This window comes from Tenrec ecaudatus, chromosome 4 (genome assembly GCF_050624435.1).
Source record: "Tenrec ecaudatus isolate mTenEca1 chromosome 4, mTenEca1.hap1, whole genome shotgun sequence".
In the NCBI taxonomy this organism is placed as follows: domain Eukaryota; kingdom Metazoa; phylum Chordata; class Mammalia; order Afrosoricida; family Tenrecidae; genus Tenrec; species Tenrec ecaudatus.
The window spans coordinates 70,861,927-70,880,289 of NC_134533.1; the positions used below are offsets into that span (position 1 = coordinate 70,861,927).

Below are 18,363 nucleotides of genomic sequence, written 5' to 3' on the forward strand. Positions count from 1 at the left end.
CATGATTCTGTAATAACACAGTATTATACATTTGTCAAAACTCAGAATTTTATTGACCCAAAGGGTGAATTTCAATATAACCAAATAAAAATTACAAAATCATTTAGGAAGTAGTCAGGGTTTCCTAAGAAAGCATGCAGACTGCGTGTATTACAAATATTTGCGGCCATCTCAGTGAAAGGAATAGGAAGGAAAGGTTATTGACCAAAGCAACTTTGGAAATAAGTACAGAACCCTGGTACTCGACCGCATCAATCTTCGACATAATTAGATGTCGACACAATGTTGAGAAAATTTTGCATTGGAGCTCGAAGAAAATATCAGGATCCGACCTGACGCTCATGATTTTTGTAAACAAAAGCAGTTTGTGTTTCGGTCACTCTGCATTAGTTGGCAGTTTAAACCTTTTGCGGCTGTGTTCCAAGCATTTGCTATAAATTTCTTAGTTTTTGTGTATTTTTGTACTGTTTTTAAATCTCAAAAGATATTGTTGATAATTTAGTAAACGCTTTTTAAAAACAGTTAAGAAGATTTTATGGGATTCCCCTTGCAAACAATGACTCTCTCTCTCCATCCCTCCTCTCTACATCTGTGTCCACAGATCCAGATCCTCATCAATCTCAAAGTAAGGGCCATATTGTAGTTAAAAACTTTAAAAAAAATTTTTTATTTACATTATTTAACTCTGAACTTTTGAAATTCCTGTGTAATATTTTATATAAAAAGGCAAGGTTAGGGTAAAAACTTGGTAGTTGAGAACGGATTAATCTGCTTTGTTATTTCTTATGGGAAAAATTGATTTGGAACTTGCCTGCATTGCATATCAACGCTCCTTCCAGAAGGAATTAGCGTCCATAGGTTCTACTGTAATCACAGGACTAAAGTCAAAGTACCTGTGCATAAGCATTGTATTCTAGTGGGTAGTTGTTTTCCTTGGGGATGTAGGGTAACAGTTCTGACACTATGAATTGAATAATGAAGTTAATGGCTGCCAGATGGATGTGAGACAGACCTCTCCATGTTATAAATAAACAAGGGGAAGAGACAAAAATGATCCACAATAATATATTGGAGACATCAGTATTAATTCTGAATAGTAAATTTAATTCTAAGTATGAATTTAGTGTACTAGAGACCCAAACCTGCTGTCATTAAGTCAATTCCAACTCATAATGACATAATGTTTGAGGCTGTAAATCTTTATGGGATCATAAAGCCTCATTTTTCTCCTGTGCAGCAACTGGTGAGTCTGAACCACTGAACTTGTGGTTAGTAATCCAATGGATACCTGGTAGTGCCACCAGGGCTCCAATAGAGATAGAGGGCTACATTGTTATTATGTGCATACATGTTAGCAAACACCTACAGAGGGGGTACTCAAAAGAACCTATGCATTTTTCCCCTAGGCAAGCATTGACCAACTTGCTCTAAGCGCACCCAGTAGTGTCTCCTGGGAAGGTTCTCTCTGGTCACAGTGAATTTTTTCCTAAAAGCAGTTTCATTTGAACCTTGTTTTTTGTGATGGCCGATTTAAAAGAACAGTATGTTGCTATGAAATTTTGTTTCCTGCATGGGAAAAATGTTGCAGAAACTGTTGTGATGTTAACAGTTTACAAGGATAGCGCTATGGGAAAAACCTCAAGTATACGAGTGGTTTTTCTCCTTTCAAAAAAAAGTGACATGTCTGCGGCCTGCGCCAGAGCCACCTAATTCTGGTTTAAAAGAACCTGAACTCTGCCCCCGCTGTAGGGAAGGAACTTATTGGTCGAGTCCATTTCGCTCAAAGTTCAACAGTGAAGGGCCGCCATTAGCAAAGGCTTCTTAGCGGGAAAACAGAGGAAGGAGCTGGATCCAAGTCCCGCCTAACAGAGCTCATAAGGCAAAGCCTCTGCCTAACCCAGCAAGAGAATCTTTGAATGGCAGAAATCCCAGGCGTCTCCCAGCCTCACAGCAGGAGACCAGACCTAGCCCAGCCTCTGTTCTCCCTGCAGTTGGTTTGAGTAACCAAGAGATGGTTCAGAAGCCCTCACAGCAATTTGTTGATTCAAAAGAACAGGAGCCTCTTATTGAAAGAGTAATACAGTTGTTATCAGGAAGTTTTAACCTAAGTACTCAAGAAATTAAAGTTGATACTGGAGTTGGATCAGAGTTGTGAAGTAAAGCCAAAAGCTGTAATTGAATCAGAAATTATTAAGAGTGGTAATTGGGCTTCGCAAACTAAAAGAACTATGGGATGTTTATTAGGAAAGTCTAATGTAAATTCTCAAGGTGTTCTGATTGTTGCTGGAATTATTGAACAGGATTATGAAAAAGTTAAGGCAGTAATAAATTCTGATATATCATGGTTTATAAAAGAGATCGCTTAAGACAATTTTTGCTTCCTTGCATTCCTAGAGTAAAAATGTATGTCTATCAGGAAAGAGTACTTAAGAAATCTGACCACCCTTTAAATCAAGGGGTCTTCTGGAATGCTGTTGTGGGGAAACCACAGTGCCCCCACATGGAATTAGAAATTGAAGAGAAAAGGTTTTTAAACTTTGGATGTATGGATATTTCTTTAGGGCATTCAGGAGGGCCTAAGACCCTACCATTAACTTCTTCTAAATCCAGCTTGGTAGAAATGAGCTAAGTTAACCAAGAGAGGCAATTGCAAGACTGTAAAATCATACAGTGTAAGAAGCCTGAAGGGCAAAGCGGCTTAATTGAGCCTGTAACCTTATCAGTAAGCTTGGAGAAAAAAATATCTGTTTGGTAAGTTACTTAAAGAACAGATGAACAAATTTAATAAGAATTTTTTCAGTCTTTCAAAGTATAAGAAGTTCTCACAATTTAGCTCTCTAGATTCTCTGAGAGCTGGGAGTGAAAATTTACTTAACAATGAAGGCTATCTAACCAGCCCTTATACTGAGTCAAAGGCTAGCAAGTTAACTGGGACTGCTAGCAGTGCTTTGAAATCCAAATTGTTAAAACAGAAGGGGGAGAAGAGGAATCTTATGTGTGACAAAGTTCATTTAGTCATTTTAACCAAAAAATTTTTCTCCTTACTAAAACCTTGTAATAAAATTAGGGAAAATAAACACGTTTTCAATTCTACAGAGAAAATTGATCCTAAGAAATCTGAAATGATGGAAACTGCATTTGGGATCCAGGCCCATTCACCTGGAAAAAGGGTTATGCATTTATATTTTTACAGAATAAAACTGATGGACTTCCTTTAAAAGGACGCAACCACGTTTGGAGAACGATGGACAAGGAAGAGATGGAGAAGCCATCCAATATTAATCATAATTCCTTTTTCAGGTTAATTATACCCTGAAGAGAGGGGCTATTTGTTTATATTTTCACAGGCAAAGGAGATAGGTGGATTTCTCTTCAGCCAGCAAGGCCCAGAAGAAAGCAGGGAAGCTGATGTGTGACCTGACCACCCTGTCCTGCTACTGAAGTTATTCAAAATATCAAGAAGACCTGGCAGATTCCTGAGAATGGCGTTTGCTGACCGCTGAGATATTTCTTCCGATGCAGATGCTGTCTAAGAAACTTTGGGACTCTATCATAACTGAACATTTTATACAATAGTAACTGGACTATTACTGCAGACTGTTGCTAAAAGATCAAGATTTTGGACTTGTCAATGTTATGTGATTGGAATGTAACTGATTTCTGTTTAACTCCTTACCTATATAATGTAACATTGCATGATTGGGATTTGATTAGGACACATTTGCAAGGGTTTAAGAGAAACATTTCAATGGATATTGATCAGCTTAAAAAGGATATTTTCTATACATTCAGACAGGCTTGAGGCATCTCCTGGCTCTGATATAATTAAGCACTTGGTGAAGGGCATGCAAGAATTGGACGCTCGTGCTTGGGTTCAAAGCATTTCTTAGACTGGGTTCCAGCCTAACAGTGCTGCTCATTATCACAATTTCCGTTCTGGCTGTCAGTGTTGCTTCTATAGAAAGCTAAGGGGTATGAAGGAGAATCATACTGTCTCTGGCACTTTTGAAGTTCATGCATACTGTGAGGAGCAGAGAACGGGAAGAGTGTTTAAGGACGAATCCTCCATTGTCTTGCAAAGGAGCCTGGAAGGTTAGGTTTCTAGTGGTAGGGGAGGACCCCTACCCTTGTGAGTAATAGGTAAGTCCTAATCACATTCTCATGGCATTGTTCCTCAATTTACCTTCCTATATGGTGCTGATCTGAGGTTGTCTACTACAAGCACATAGCTGGTTGCTGTGTGGCCAGCAGCTTTAACTATAGAAGCAGATATTCCTATTTGGCTCCATTTCTTCCGGCCCGGTATCCAGTCTCTCATACCTTCCTCCAATAGCAGATGGACATAGGGGAACTTTATCCTCCATGTCTGGATTTAAAATGTTTCCATTAAGCCTGAATTTTTGGCTATATTAATTGGATCATGAAGTTTTGCCTTGACAGCTTTTAATGTATAGAAAATAACCATGTCGCCTATGCGGCTTTTGAATTTTATATATGAGTTAAAGGGGGGACTTGTGGAGAGAGGTCAAAAGTTTAGACATCCTCCACAGGGTAGTTAGAGTACAGTAACCAGACTACAGGGTAAGCCTCTTGGGCAGTTAGTCAGCCAGACTACATGACAGGCCTCACTCCCTGCTACTGGGGACAATAAACTATTCCTCCTTGAGGCCTGAGACCAAGCGTCCTCACCCTAATAATGGTTCCTATGGAGATCTAGGGAATAGGTCAAAGTTAGGCCTCCATCCTGAACCTAGGATCCCTCCCCTTCCTACTGCGTGTATGTCCCTAGACCACTCTCCCCTCATTACTGTATTACCTATAGGACAGCCCCTTCCAGTGACGTATGTCCTCACCTGTAATTAGGGGGCTTGCATGTCCCCAGAGAATATAAAAGGGGCCGGGGCTACCATTAAACGCTCTCTCTCTCCCTCCACGTGGACCATCGAGTGGAGCTGAGGTGAGCATGCTACCAAGAAAAGAAAAAAAAAAGTGAAATGTCAATCGACGGCAAACATTTTCTGGAGGTCCGTCAACTACCCAATTAGACAAAAATGTCTACTCATAGTGCATTTGGAGTTCTTTCCACCAAGTCAGGCTATTAATCAAGCTTTCTATTGAGAGGTTCTGAAAAGCTTGCCTAAGTAGGACAAAAAAGTTGAGTTTCACAGTGACTTCCTTCAACAGTATAAGAGGTGTCAGTTTACAGTGGAGAAATCAAAACAGCACTACGTGGGCCAGGGGCTCAAGGTCAAAATAGTGATAAATCATATAAATGCAAGGGGGTGTCAGAAAGTTGGTGGAAAAAACCCAAGAATGAAACTTTTCAATTAACTTTGTGAACCCCCTTGCCTAGCATTAGAAAAAAAGAAATGTAGTACTGATAGATGGTACAATGTGGATGAACCTTGAAAATACTATTAAGAAGGCATATTAAAAAAAAAGACATTAAAAAAGTGGGGAAAAATACTGTAATAGGAAAACAAACATATAATCTCACTCATACAAAATGTCCAGAATAAATAAAATTTGACAGAAAGGAAACTAGCTCAGAGCTAGGTGAAAGCAGAGGCTGAGGTAAAATGGGGAGTGATTACTAATGGGTTACATACAGGGTTGAAGGATTGATGGAAATATTCTAAAATTGTGGTGATGGTTTTACAACTCTGTAGAAAAACTAAAAACTATTAAACACTATCAGGGTAAACTATATTTATTTAAAAATAAAAGCAACCTTAAATACATTAAAAACATCATAATGTACTTAAGAATACTAAGTTCAAAACCTTTTTCTTCTTGCATCTCTGGAATTGTTAGCGAGTGTAACTTTATTTTTCAGCTTTCTAATGGAAGAATTCTTCAGTGCAGTGTTGTCATTTATCAACGGAATCCAGTGTACTATTTAATCCATTTGTGTTATTTCAAGTATATTTCAAGTACTTTTCATACTTTTTTTGGGCTATGATATTTATCCTGATTCCAACTGTTATTTTCTTTCCATAACTTATTTAAAATGCTTCTGCTTCCATTGGTATTCACTTTCTCTTCTGAAGCAGTTTTCAGGTATCGAACTACTCTGGCTTGTGAGCTCATTCCTTTGGCAGAGTAAGCTCCTAGTTTGGGAAGAAATCCCTGAAAGGGACAAAGGTCAGAGAGGACATCCCATCATACCAACTGGTTGCTTTCGAACTGATTGCTGCAACTCAGGGTCATCCACTGTGTGCAGAGTGGAACTGCTCCCCAAGGTTTTCATGGCTAGGACCTTTTGGAAACACCTTTCTAAGCTTTTTCTCTGAGGTGCCTCTGACTAGGTGGGTTCAAACGGCCCATTAGCCAGTGCTAATCTGTTTGTACTATCCAGGGACGTCTCAAAACATAGTTCTCATTAGGGTCTTACCTTCAAGCTTCCAAGGCACTTAGAGGAGGCAATCTCCCAGTGTTCCTAGTTTACAGACTATAACCGACCAACCCAAAACCACTGCTGTCAATTCCAACTCCTAGTGACTCTACAGGGAACAATGATGGAATAGTGGTTATAAGTTGGGCTGCTAACTTCAAGGTCTGCAGTTCAAACCACCAACCACTCCAAGAGGGAAAAATGCGATTTTCTATTCCTGTAAACCAGGGGTCCTCAAACTACGGCCTCGGCCCACCAAGGACATTTATCCGGCCCACTGGGTGTTTTTGCCCCGTTTGCTTTTTTATTTAAAAAAAAGATGTGCAGTGTGCACAGGAATTTTTTCATAGTTGTTTTTTAAACTATAGTCCAGCCCTCCAACGGTGTGAGTGACTGTGAACTGGCCCCCTGTTTAAAAAGTCTGAGGACCGCTGCTGTAAACAATTAGTGTCTTGGAAATCCAAGGGGCAATTCTACCTTGTCCTATAGGGTCACCACGAGATGGAATTGATTTGGTGGCAGTGAGAATAGCCCATGATGTTTCCACGGCGGTAATCTTTAAGGAAGTAGACTGCTACATCTTTCTCCCAGAATGGCTGTTGGGTTCAAACTGCCTGCTCACTCCCATCCCTCACCTCCACAGGTGTTGTGCTTTTGTTGTTTTTCTATATTCCATTTTCCCTTCATAGTTCTTCTAGGGAAGGAGCTAGAAACACATGCAAATTTATTATCTTGGTAGGAATGGGAAACCAAGTCAACAATTGTTTTCTTGTTTTATTCATATTTTTGGCAGCAAAACTGTGTTTATTAAAAAAAAACTGGACAATGAACACACTTCACTGCTTCAATTAAAGAACCCCAAGCCAAAAAACAACACTAAAAGCACTTAACTGGCTATTTTCTTAAAGATACATGAAAAGAATCAATGTAGGAAGACAATCATCCTATGTCGGATATCACAACTTCTTCCAAATAAAGAATATGACCCATCTGCCATATTGAATTGATATTTATTTCAGGACATGCCATGTCAAAATAAAACAAAAGAGTCACCCCTTGCCTTTAACAATAAGATTGCGTTATAAAAACACTTGACAACTCCATCCTGTCTTTGAGCATAAGTTACTAGTATGTGGGCCAAGGAGTATCGGAAAGCATTTTTCTATTCAGATAAATAATCCAAGTGCCCTCTGAATATTACAAGGTGACAATAAGTGGAACGTGGAGGAGGAAGACGAAAGAGAGGGAGTAAGGTTCCCAGTTAAAGGGCTTTGTTGCAATGAGGAGATGAGGAAGTATGAAGATAGTTTTCTTATCTTTTCACCTCTATACTGTGGTAAGTAATGCTTACAACATAAATTTAGCAGGATTTCTGAGCGGATGCTCAGAAATTTTCTTCCTGTAAACAATGTATTTACAAATATGTTTATTAACTTACACAGCAACCTCACAATAACTAGTAACGGTTAAAAGGGTGCACGCCCAGTACATGTGTTTGCAGTGTTTCAAGGGAAGTACATATTGCCAAGGTGATCAAGCTCTAAATATTCAACGTAACATCCATAACCTGAAGTTACTTTTTAAAAAGCAGAGAAATAAATATCACCAAAGGGAAAAAATTAATTGTTGTTTAAATATAAAACTGAATCACCAGTTAATTTATCAAACTATACAGATCTAATAAAAAGCAAAACCAGCCTGAGCAACCCAACATAAAAAAAAGCTAAAAGTAAGGCATAAATCTGCATAATATTAAGTTTAGTTTCCATTCTCTTTCCTCTCTTCTATGCATGCTTTTCAGATCTGCCCAAAGGGCTTATGGAAAAAATGTTTCCTTCTTCAATTTAAGATATTTTCGTTGATTCTTCAATTTGGCCTTAAATGTCCTGAGTAAAGTATCTGCTATTCTCTGAAGGATTCTTGTTGGTGAGCTTTTAGATAACCATGGTTTCTACTGGTTATAGTTTTGATCATGGTGCCAAACAAGAATTCTTCCACTAGTTCTTTTTAAAGGAATTTTACTTAATGCTAGGCACATGCACAGTTTTGTTTTGTTTTTTAAAGAAAGAGAGAAAACCCAAGAGAAACCTATTGCTCTAAAAGGCTTTTCTTGGGAGAAACAGTTCCTTAGAACTTGGTGATTTTTCACAATAAAGAATTCAATATTAAAAACCTATTCTGAGGCATTTGTTCACATCTCTCTCCTAGAGTCTAATAAAGCACATGTGAAAGGGTCATTTGTTTTGGTTAGAAAGACGTTCTATGTTCCCCTACTTGTGAGTCCTTAATATGTTCAGTAGGACTCATTTTGAAGATGCATCAGACCTTAGAACCCTTATCAAGCACTAACCACCCTGATGGCGGAGTTCTGACCTGCAAGGAGGTCTTAACAATTTCTATCAGGGCTCAAGAATTATTTTGGACACTTTGGCCCAACAGGCCTAAAAAAAGTGGAAATCCTAAAATTGAAGGATAATTCAGACAGGCCTGGTCTTACTGCTGCTTCTGCTACCTGTTTGTTTTGAGGAAGGGAAGGTGAGGCTAGGGCGTACGAAAGGAATGGCTTAGGTGAAGAAAGGCAGGGAGAGATCAAGTAGGTAGGCAAGTGCTGTTATGAGCGTGTTGTTCGTCAACCAAGCCACATGCCACATTTATACTATTAAGATTTCCATCATTTCGAAATACATTATCATAACATTAAAAAAGGAAAACATGTTAAGAAACGGTATCTAATTTTTAAAGTTATCACTGGAATATGCTGAAATCTTTTGGCTTTTTGTGAAATACAAATAATGAAGACACTGACTTTTTGTGCTTGTGAAGCTAATAGATCATCTCCACGAGACAGGCAGCAATGATGAATTGCAATACGTTATTATTGAAGGGAAAAGGTTTAAGCCAATATTCACACTGCAGTCAATGAAAGAGTAAGGGGGTTGGGGGGCAGAGCAGTGAGCTTCTGGAGAAGGCTGAAGATGCCACGGGAGATTAGCAGGAACAGCCTCCTTCGCTGACAGGTTGCTCTGGAGGCTTTTCCAGTTTTATGTCAATCACTGAAATAAAAGTTAAGGATTTATAAATGGGAAAGTACAATTCTGCTGAATACAGACTCACCTGGCAAGCCCCTTACAAACCTATTTACTTCAGTCTACACAGTCATTATTTACTATTCGGAAATCAAAATCTGAAAAAGGTCTAGAACAACAACAAAGGAAGACTAATAAAAGGCTGTGAACACATAAAACTTTTAAAAATGGGAAGAGTGACATACAAAGCGCTATCACTTCTATGGCTTAATACTAATATGTATTCACGAAAAGGTTCAAAATTAAAACTCCCTCGGCCCAACTTAAATTAGATGGGCTTCATTAAGAATGTTCTGTTTCTGAAATCTCCAGCCTTGAGTACTTCTGGCCTATACGTAATGAAACTCTCAAATACTAGAAAAAGCCCAATACCAATGGGATGCAAAATAGAAAGCCTGGGATCAAAAGTTTCCTGCTTTTGTGTGTGTGTACACACACACACACACACACACACACACACACACACACACACACACACTCTCTCTCTCTCTCTCAATGAATAAACGCAGTGAAAAGCAGGCTGGGAAAGGTGCATATAGGTAACCATTAGCTGTAGAAATCTGAGCTTCTATGTGCCATCAGTTCCTGGCTGTAAAAGGCAACAGCACAATAATCTTAGTCAAACACACTAGGATCTAAACACGCGAATTACAATAAAATTTTCTGATGAAACAAAAAGGATACTGTCTTCTTTGCCTCTGTCCTGTGTGCTTTCCATTCCAGGCAATGCTGCTGCAACACGTCGAAAGAGCTGTGGTAAAGAGAAAGATAACTGAAAATGAAAATGGAGCAAATAGTATCCAGTAAAGGTGAATGACCATCGGGTGAATTAAAGGATATGGCTCTCCCGGGTTATTCATCCCTTAGACTTTAACATCATGAGTATATTTAAAATGTATGTTCAAATCCAGGACTGATGAACCAAGGACAGCAAGTAGGTAAGGGTTTGGTGGCGTGGTGATGGGGTAAAAGGGAGACAGTGTCAAGGAGTCCAAGAAATAAATGTTTGTAAACAGACTATGGTAGCAACTGTACAATTATGCTTGATGTGACTGAACGATGGAATGATATGTGTATTAACTCCCAATTAATACATTTTCAAAAGAAGAAATGTCTGTTCATTCTATAAATTTTGAATATTACAAGAAAAGTAGTATACTATATACAAGGAGATATAAAGACATGATTCCTGCTTTCTAACTAGTGAGATAAGACATGAACAATTATGCTCGCTTCGGCAGCACATACACTAAAATTGGAATGATAAAGAGAAGATTAGCATGGCCACTGCACAAGGATGAGACGCAAATTCGTGAAGCGTTACATATTTTAAAAAAAGACATGAACAATTATGAATTAAGCAGCAACTATTTTGAGTCATAAAACTAAAATATTGCAGGAACTTGGAATAAGGAAATATTAATTTAGTAAAACTATACAGAGACATACTTATCTTTCACAAATTTAGGCTTGTGAATCAGATATGGTGGGGCTTATAAATGGGGGAAGTAGCATTAAAAGTTAATGAAGCTTTCCTACAAAATTGGGAAGTCCACTTATATGATAAAGATTAATCTGGTCGAAATAACTCTTGATAATCCCCAGGAAATCCAACACAGCTGGCATTTTCTTTATCATTGGATTGAGCACTATCTGAAGTATGATGTTATAAAAAATATCTCAAAGAAAAAACCCACAAGCTGGCTAAGAATTTACTATTAGAGGTATGTAGGAATGGAAATTAGTACAATGAAAAACAGCTTTATACTTCTTATCTTACACCTGGTCGTAGGTACAGAATAGCAGAAGAAACTAATTATTTTAATTCTTTCTCTCTTGGTTAGGAATACAAGTATCAGAGTTAAATGCACAGGTGATGTAATTCCATTGTACCAAGTACCTGTTTAATTGTGGCACCGTCTCAGGTTCTCTGGGACAGAGCAATGAGCAAGATGTCATTTCTGAATTACATGAGCTCACAATCTAGCAAGGCTCAAACAATTCCCTAGGACACAAAGTGTTGAGTGTTATAAAGCAAGAGAATACAAAATTATATGAAAATACTGATGTAAGAAGGTCCTCTTCTCAGGTCAGGAAAAACCTTGAGGTGTCATTTGAGTTGAGATTTAAAAGCAGTTTTAAAATTTCAGTTGGCTGAAAAGCACAGTGTGCAAAGTGTTGAGAATTTACGTGTCTCATAAATATTGCTAAATTAAATTCAATCAAGAAGAAACACGACATGTTATAGGTGAAATACTAAGCTGGAGTAACAATTAAAATAAACCAAAGATTAACTGGTAGATTCATTACACACAGCCATCAAGTTGATTGACTCATCTCAGGCATCTGTAGCATTTCCAATACTAAACACCTGGAAGAACAGGCAGCCACATCTTTCTGTTGTGCAGTAGGGAGATGAGGTTGACCATTGATTTTGTGGTTAGCAACCTAACAAATACCACAGCACTACGAGTGATCCTGGTGGAGCCATTAATCAGCAAAGCATGCACAAGGAAATGGTCAAGCTTCTATCATCTACAAAGTTGAGCACAGTTACAGAAGACTAACCAGAGACTGTGACGTTTCAAGTTTTTGAGTTTGTTTTGCTTTTCTTATTTTTATCTTTGAAAAAAAAGTACACACACACACCCACACACACCCATAGTGAATGAAGGGGGACGTGCAGAGTGGAGACCCGAGGCCCAAGTGTCGGCCACTGGAGATCCCCTCATAGAGGGGTTTAGGAGAGGAGATGGGTCAGTCAGGGTGCGATGTAGTACCGACGAAGAACACAGCTTTCCCCCAGATCCTGGATGCTTCCTCCCCCAACTACCATGATCCGAATTCTACCTTGCAGGCCTGGATAGGGCAGAGGCTGTACACTGGTGCATATGGGGGCTGGAGCCACAGGGAATCTAGGATGGACGATACCTTCAGGACCAGGGGTGTGAGGGGTGATGCTGGGAGAGTGGAGGGTGATTATTATTATACTGTTTGCCTGGCGCAATAGAGGAAGAAGAATGTGTGGCTCATTGCCTCCAGGAAGAATTGCTTCCTTTGCCAGAAGACCAGAATAGGACAGAGCCTGGCTACTATTCCTGAATGTTTTGAACAAAGATTCCATAGAAGTCAAAAAAGGGAAAATATAGGGCAAATCTATAAATTCTAATACACTTCAGACTTCCTAGTCATGAATGTTAACTCTAGAAACTAATGCTGAAAGATAATGTTTTTCCTACACTTGTTGCTATGTTTCAGTTTATTGCTGGATCCACTGTGTTAATCCATCTCACTTAAGGGCTTCCTCTTTTACACTGACCACCTGCTGTATTCAACATGTCTTCCTCCACGGGCTAACCCCTATTGATAACTTGTCCAAAGTATGAGAAACAAAGCTTTGCTCTTTTCTTCTAAGGAGCATTGCAGCTACTTTATCATCAGACACAAATTTGTTTGTTCATCTGGCAGTCTATAGTACACTATTCTTTTTTAGAAAAGTAAATCATTTTATTGGGGGCTTTTACATAATTGTAGCAAAGCATACATCATTATCAAGAGGACATGCACAATTATTGGCTCCAACAGTTTCTGAACACTATCTTCCTTTTGCTCTTTTTAATCGTTTTGTTAGAGGCTCACACAACTCTTACCACAATCCATACATACATCGATTGTATAAAACACATCTGTACATTCATTAACCTCATCATTCTCAAAGCATTTGCTGTCTCCTTAAGCCCTTTGCATCAGGTCCTCCCTTTTTCCCCTCCCTCCCCGCTCGCACCTCTAGTATATTCTTTATCATCACCATGATTCAAAATCATCAATTGTTATTCAGTTGTTCTTATTCATTGCCTGGGTTTCATATAAATATGAAGCTATTAAAATTACCATGGCAGAAGGGAAGGGAAAAAATAAGGAGCTGATACCAAGGGCTCAAGTAGAAAGAAAATATTTAGAGAATGATGAGGAACAAATGTACAAATGTTCTTGACACGATGGATGTATGGACTGTGATGGGTTTAAGAGCCCCCAATAAAATGATTTTTTAAAAATACCATGGCTTAGGTCGCAAAGGGACATAGTTCCTCTAACATTTAAGTATGTCATTTGCAAGAAATCTGACCAATGCAGCACATCACTGATTTTTAGGTTGCTGCTTCCATGAGCTGATTATAAATTCAAAGACAGTGAAATCCATAACCAAACACTTCTCATTTTATCATAATGATGTAATCCATACCGAAGACTACCGTGCTTTGGAATTCCTATTCTTTACAATTTTAGCCATTGTTTGTTATGACACACATAATCAAATGCCTTTATAAGGTCAATGAAACACAAGATAACATCTTTCTGGTATTCTATACTTTCAGCCAAGATTTATGAGACGTGAGCAATGATATCCTCTACATCCACTTCTGAATCCCGCTTGGATTTTTGGCAGCTCCCTGTAGGTGTACTGCTTCAGCTGTTTATGAACTACTTTCAGAAAAAAAATGTATGCAATATGGTATCAGTGACATTGTTTGATTGTTTCTAGACTCTGTTGAACACCCTTCTTTAGAATGGGCACAAATATAGATCTCACCTAGTTGGCAGGCTTCATAAATGCCTTCCAAATTTCTTGGTGTAGACCAAGGAATGCCCCAGTACTTCGTTTATAATTTCAATTGCAGTCCTTCATTTCTCGAATCCTTGTTTTTTCATCAGTACCTTTAGTACAGCTTGGACTTCCTCCCTTAGTATCATCAGTTCTTGCTCATATGCTACATCTGAAATGGTTGGACGCTGACCTTTATCTTTGGTTCAGTAACTCTGTGAATTTTTCCCATTACCTTTTAATCCTTCCTGCAATACTCAAAATGTTTTGCCCACAGAAGCCTTCAACATTTCAACGTGAGGTTTGGACGTTTTCTTTAGTTCTTTCAAGCTGAGGAGCTGTCTGTGTTCACTAACACAGTCATTTTTTGGGTCTTATTGAGATGCTCTTTGAAAATTTCTGCCCACCTTTTACTTCATCATTTTGTGCAATCTCATTAACTTCTCTGTTCAAAGCACGTTTCAGAGTCTCTTCTGATATCCATTTGGTGTTTCTTTCTGTATGGTCTTTTTGGTGAGCTTTTGCTTTTTGTCCCTTATGATGCTCCTGATGTCATCTACAATTTGGTCATTTGTATTCAATCCATCATGAGATGGTCTCTAAATTCAGGTGGAACATTCTCCAGCTTGTATTTTGGCTCTCGTGAAGTTTACTTTTTTTCTTCACTTTCAACCTAAATTTCCGTATGAGCCATTGACTAGTTTAATCCAGTCAGCCCTGGCTTTTTTTATTTTTAACGTTGCTCTTGAGTTCTTCTATGCTCTCTTTTAACAAAAAGTATTGATCTGATTCTATCTGGAGAAGTCATCTTTTATATTGCTAAAAAAAAAAGTAATCTGCACTAAGTGGTTGGTCTTACAAAATTCTACCACATGATTGCCAGTGTCATTTCTATTTCCAAGGTCATATTTTTTAATACTATTGATCCTTCTTCTTGTTTCCAACTTTTGCATTCTAATCATTAGTAATCATCAATGCATCTTCATTGTACATTTGAGTCCATTCCAGACAGAACAAGTGGGTAGAATTATTCAATTTCACATTAACCTTAGTGATTGGTGTGTAAACCTGAATAATAGTTGTGATGGTTAGTTTATATAAACATACTTGCATGAAGGTGAGGTGGAGTCTTATCAATCAGGTCTCACCCTGATGACATTTCCTTGTGAGTATGGCCTTTGGGATAAGAGACAGACCCTGAGCAGAAGAGACTCTTTGCTTCTTCATCTTCTGTTGGCTCTGGTCTTGGGTCTGGTTTATTGATCTCTAGTGTCACCTGCCAATCCAAGGAGTTATCTGTGGACTGATGATTTTGGATTTATTTGGCTGACTTGGTAATTTCTGCATCCTGTTTTGCCATATCCTATTACTACATTAATCAGAGAAGCATTCCAGCCTATGGACTTGAACTGGACTGGACTGACCTACTTCTAAAATTGTGTAAGCCATTTCTTGATATAAACAACTATACACACACAGGCCATCAGTTTTGCTTCTCTAGAGAACCCAACCTAACACACTTGTATTGAGTCTTCTTTGTAGGAGTAAGGATCTTGAGGATAGATCGTAAGATGTTCTTTCTGACAATGCTTGCCATGACATTCCTCTAGTCATTGCAGCAGACTAAACCATGATATTAAACTCAAATTAGCCAATACTAATATATTTTGCTCACTAATTCCTAGTATATAAAAATCAAAAATCCAAACTCACTACCATTGAGTTGACTCAGATTCACAGAGACCCTATAGAACAGGGTAAAAGTACCCCTGTGAGTCCGAAGACTGTAACGATTTATTGGAGCGGAAAGCCTCGTATGTATCCTGGAGGATTGGAACTATTGACCTTGTGGGTAGCAGCTCAGTGCATAACCATTATATCATCATAGATCCTAATGTCTACAATATAGTTCTTTTTAATTAAAAAAAAAACCAGAATGGTTTCAGGAAGTGTCATCCCACTTTATTGCCTTATTGTTCCGCCAGCAAGGTATGCTGTATTGTTTTACTTTTCCAACAGCAATGGATGTGGGTTCCGATTTTTCAAAGTTTGTCTACAATATTTGTTAGTTTTCTGAACTGTATTATCAATTATGGAGTAAGTTTCTATCTCAGGTGGCTAGTGATCGAGAGCATTTCTCTTAACATTTGTTAGCTGCCCTAATGTCTTCTGTGGTGACACTCATGTTCTCTGGAATATTTAATTAGGTTGTCCTTTTCTTGTTGAGTTCTGAAGTTTTCATGTGCTTGGTCAAAATTTTCTTTAGATTTTAGAGATTTAGTTCCTTGACTGGTGTGTCATTACCAAAATTATTTCCTAGTCTGGGTTTTTCTTCATTCTTTAGGTAAAATATTCTGATGAACACAATTGTCTTATTTTTAGTAGTTCCCATAATTTTACCTTCTGTTGTGTGTTTTTCATTATATTTGGTAGTGCATTTATGCCCTGCTGTAGGGCCTAGAGTCTTGTCCGTATGTTTTTTACAGTTAAAAGCTAATATAAGTTTTTTGTTTTTATTTATTTACTTTAATTTGCCAGTTTGTTTTATTCGCCTTTGTTTTTGTTTTAAATCATTTTATTGGGGCTCATACAACTCTATCACAATCCATACATACATCCACTGGGTCAAGCACATTTGCACATTTGTTGCCATCATCATTCTCAAAACATTTGTTTTCTACTTGAACCCTTAGTATCAGCTCATTCCCCCACACCCCCACCCTGCCTCCTCCACCCTCCCTCCTTCATTAACCCTTGATAATTCATAAATTAGCTTGCCATGTCTTACGATGTCTCCCTTTGCCTACTTTCCTGTTGTCCGCCTCGCAGGGAAGAGGTTATATGTAAATCGTGATCAGTTGCCCCTTTCTACCCCACCTTCCCCATCCCGTCCCCTACTTTCATTATTGGTCCCGAGGAGTTTATCTGTCCTGGATTCCCTGTGTTTCCATTTCTTATCTGTACCAGTGTACATCCTCTGGTCTAGCCAGATCTGTAAGGTAGAATTGGGATCATGATAGTCGGGAGTGAGGGGAGACATTAAAGAACTAGAGGAAAGTTGTGTCATCGATTCTATACTGCACTCTGACTGGCTCATCTCCTCCCCGGGATGTCCAGTTGCCTACAGACGGGCTTTGGGTCTCTACTCTGCATTCCTCCTCATTCACAATATGATATTTTGTTCTTTGATGCCTGATACCTGATCCCTTTGACACCTCGTGGTCACCCATGCTGGTATGTTTCTTCCATGTGGGCATTTTTGCTTCTCAGCCAGATGGCCACTTGTTTACCTTCAATTCTTTAAGACCCCAGACGCTTTATCTTTTGATAGCTGGGCACCATCAGCTTTCTTCACATTTGCTTAGGCTTTTTCTTCAGCAATTGTGTCGGGAAGGTGAGCATCATGGAATGCCAGTTTAATAGAACGAAGTATTCATGCATTGAAGGAGTACTTGAGTAGAGGTCCAATGGCTATGTGCTACCTTAATACTAAACCTATAAATATATGCACATAGATCTATTTCCCCATCATCAAATATAAATATACTTATATATATACCTGCCTGTATTTAGACCTTTCTAAATGCCTGTTGCCTCCTAGTTCCTTCCTCTATTTCCTTTTGTCCCACTATCATGTTCAGCCTTCATTTGGGTTTCAGTAGTTCTTCTCAGTTACATTGCCCTTAATCAAGCCCTACCAGGCCTCCTACACCCTCCTCGCCATCGATTTTAGATCAATTGTTGTTCCCTTGTCTGTGGGGGGTTGTTAATAGCCACTTCCCTTCCCCCTGCTCCCCCTCTCCCATGTGCCCCCAGGGCTGTCAGTACCATTGTTTTCTCCTCCAGATTGTTTATCCCCTGTATATATTTTTAAAAAGATCATTTTATTGGGGGCTCTTATAAGCACTTATAGCAATCCATATATCAATTGTATCAAGCATATATGTACATGTTGCCATCATTATTTTCTAGATACTTACATTTTATTTGAGCCCTTTGTCCTAAAAGAGCAGGTAATATAATTTGTATTCAAATTCTTTGTGACTCCATAGACAGTGCTAGGTTCTAGAAATTAATTCCAATGTTATTTGGTAAACTCTGACAGTGGTTTCAGAGGGAGCTGAGAAAACTGAGGGAAGTCGCTTATCACACCTAGAAGTGGTATGGAGATTGTTAAGCATGTTTCTGAAGAGCTGCCATCTAACCTCAAACTAAAAGGAGGGCTAGGAACTAACCAGGATAGAACAGCAAAACAGAATATTTCAAGAATAGGAAACAGC

The 18,363-nt window shown here is 38.7% G+C and overlaps 1 protein-coding gene and 1 non-coding gene across 4 annotated transcripts in view; one reads left to right on the top strand and one right to left on the bottom strand.

Annotated features, from left to right (window-relative positions):
- Positions 1 to 7,385: 7,385 nt before the first annotated feature.
- RAB6A (RAB6A, member RAS oncogene family) overlaps positions 7,386 to 18,363 on the bottom strand; it is a 61,865-nt gene continuing 50,887 nt past the window's right edge. For all 3 annotated transcript variants that reach the window (XM_075546254.1, XM_075546253.1, XM_075546255.1), the window contains exons 7-8: positions 10,165 to 10,231; positions 7,386 to 9,447 (exon numbers count right to left, since the gene is read on the bottom strand). In XM_075546254.1, the coding sequence (XP_075402369.1) occupies positions 9,383 to 9,447; positions 10,165 to 10,231 (132 nt within the window). In that variant the 3' untranslated portion in view covers positions 7,386 to 9,382. The remainder of the gene's footprint in view (positions 9,448 to 10,164; positions 10,232 to 18,363) is intronic.
- On the top strand, positions 10,706 to 10,812 carry LOC142447486 (U6 spliceosomal RNA). Its single transcript, XR_012784185.1, has one exon. It is a non-coding gene; the product is annotated as a U6 spliceosomal RNA (small nuclear RNA).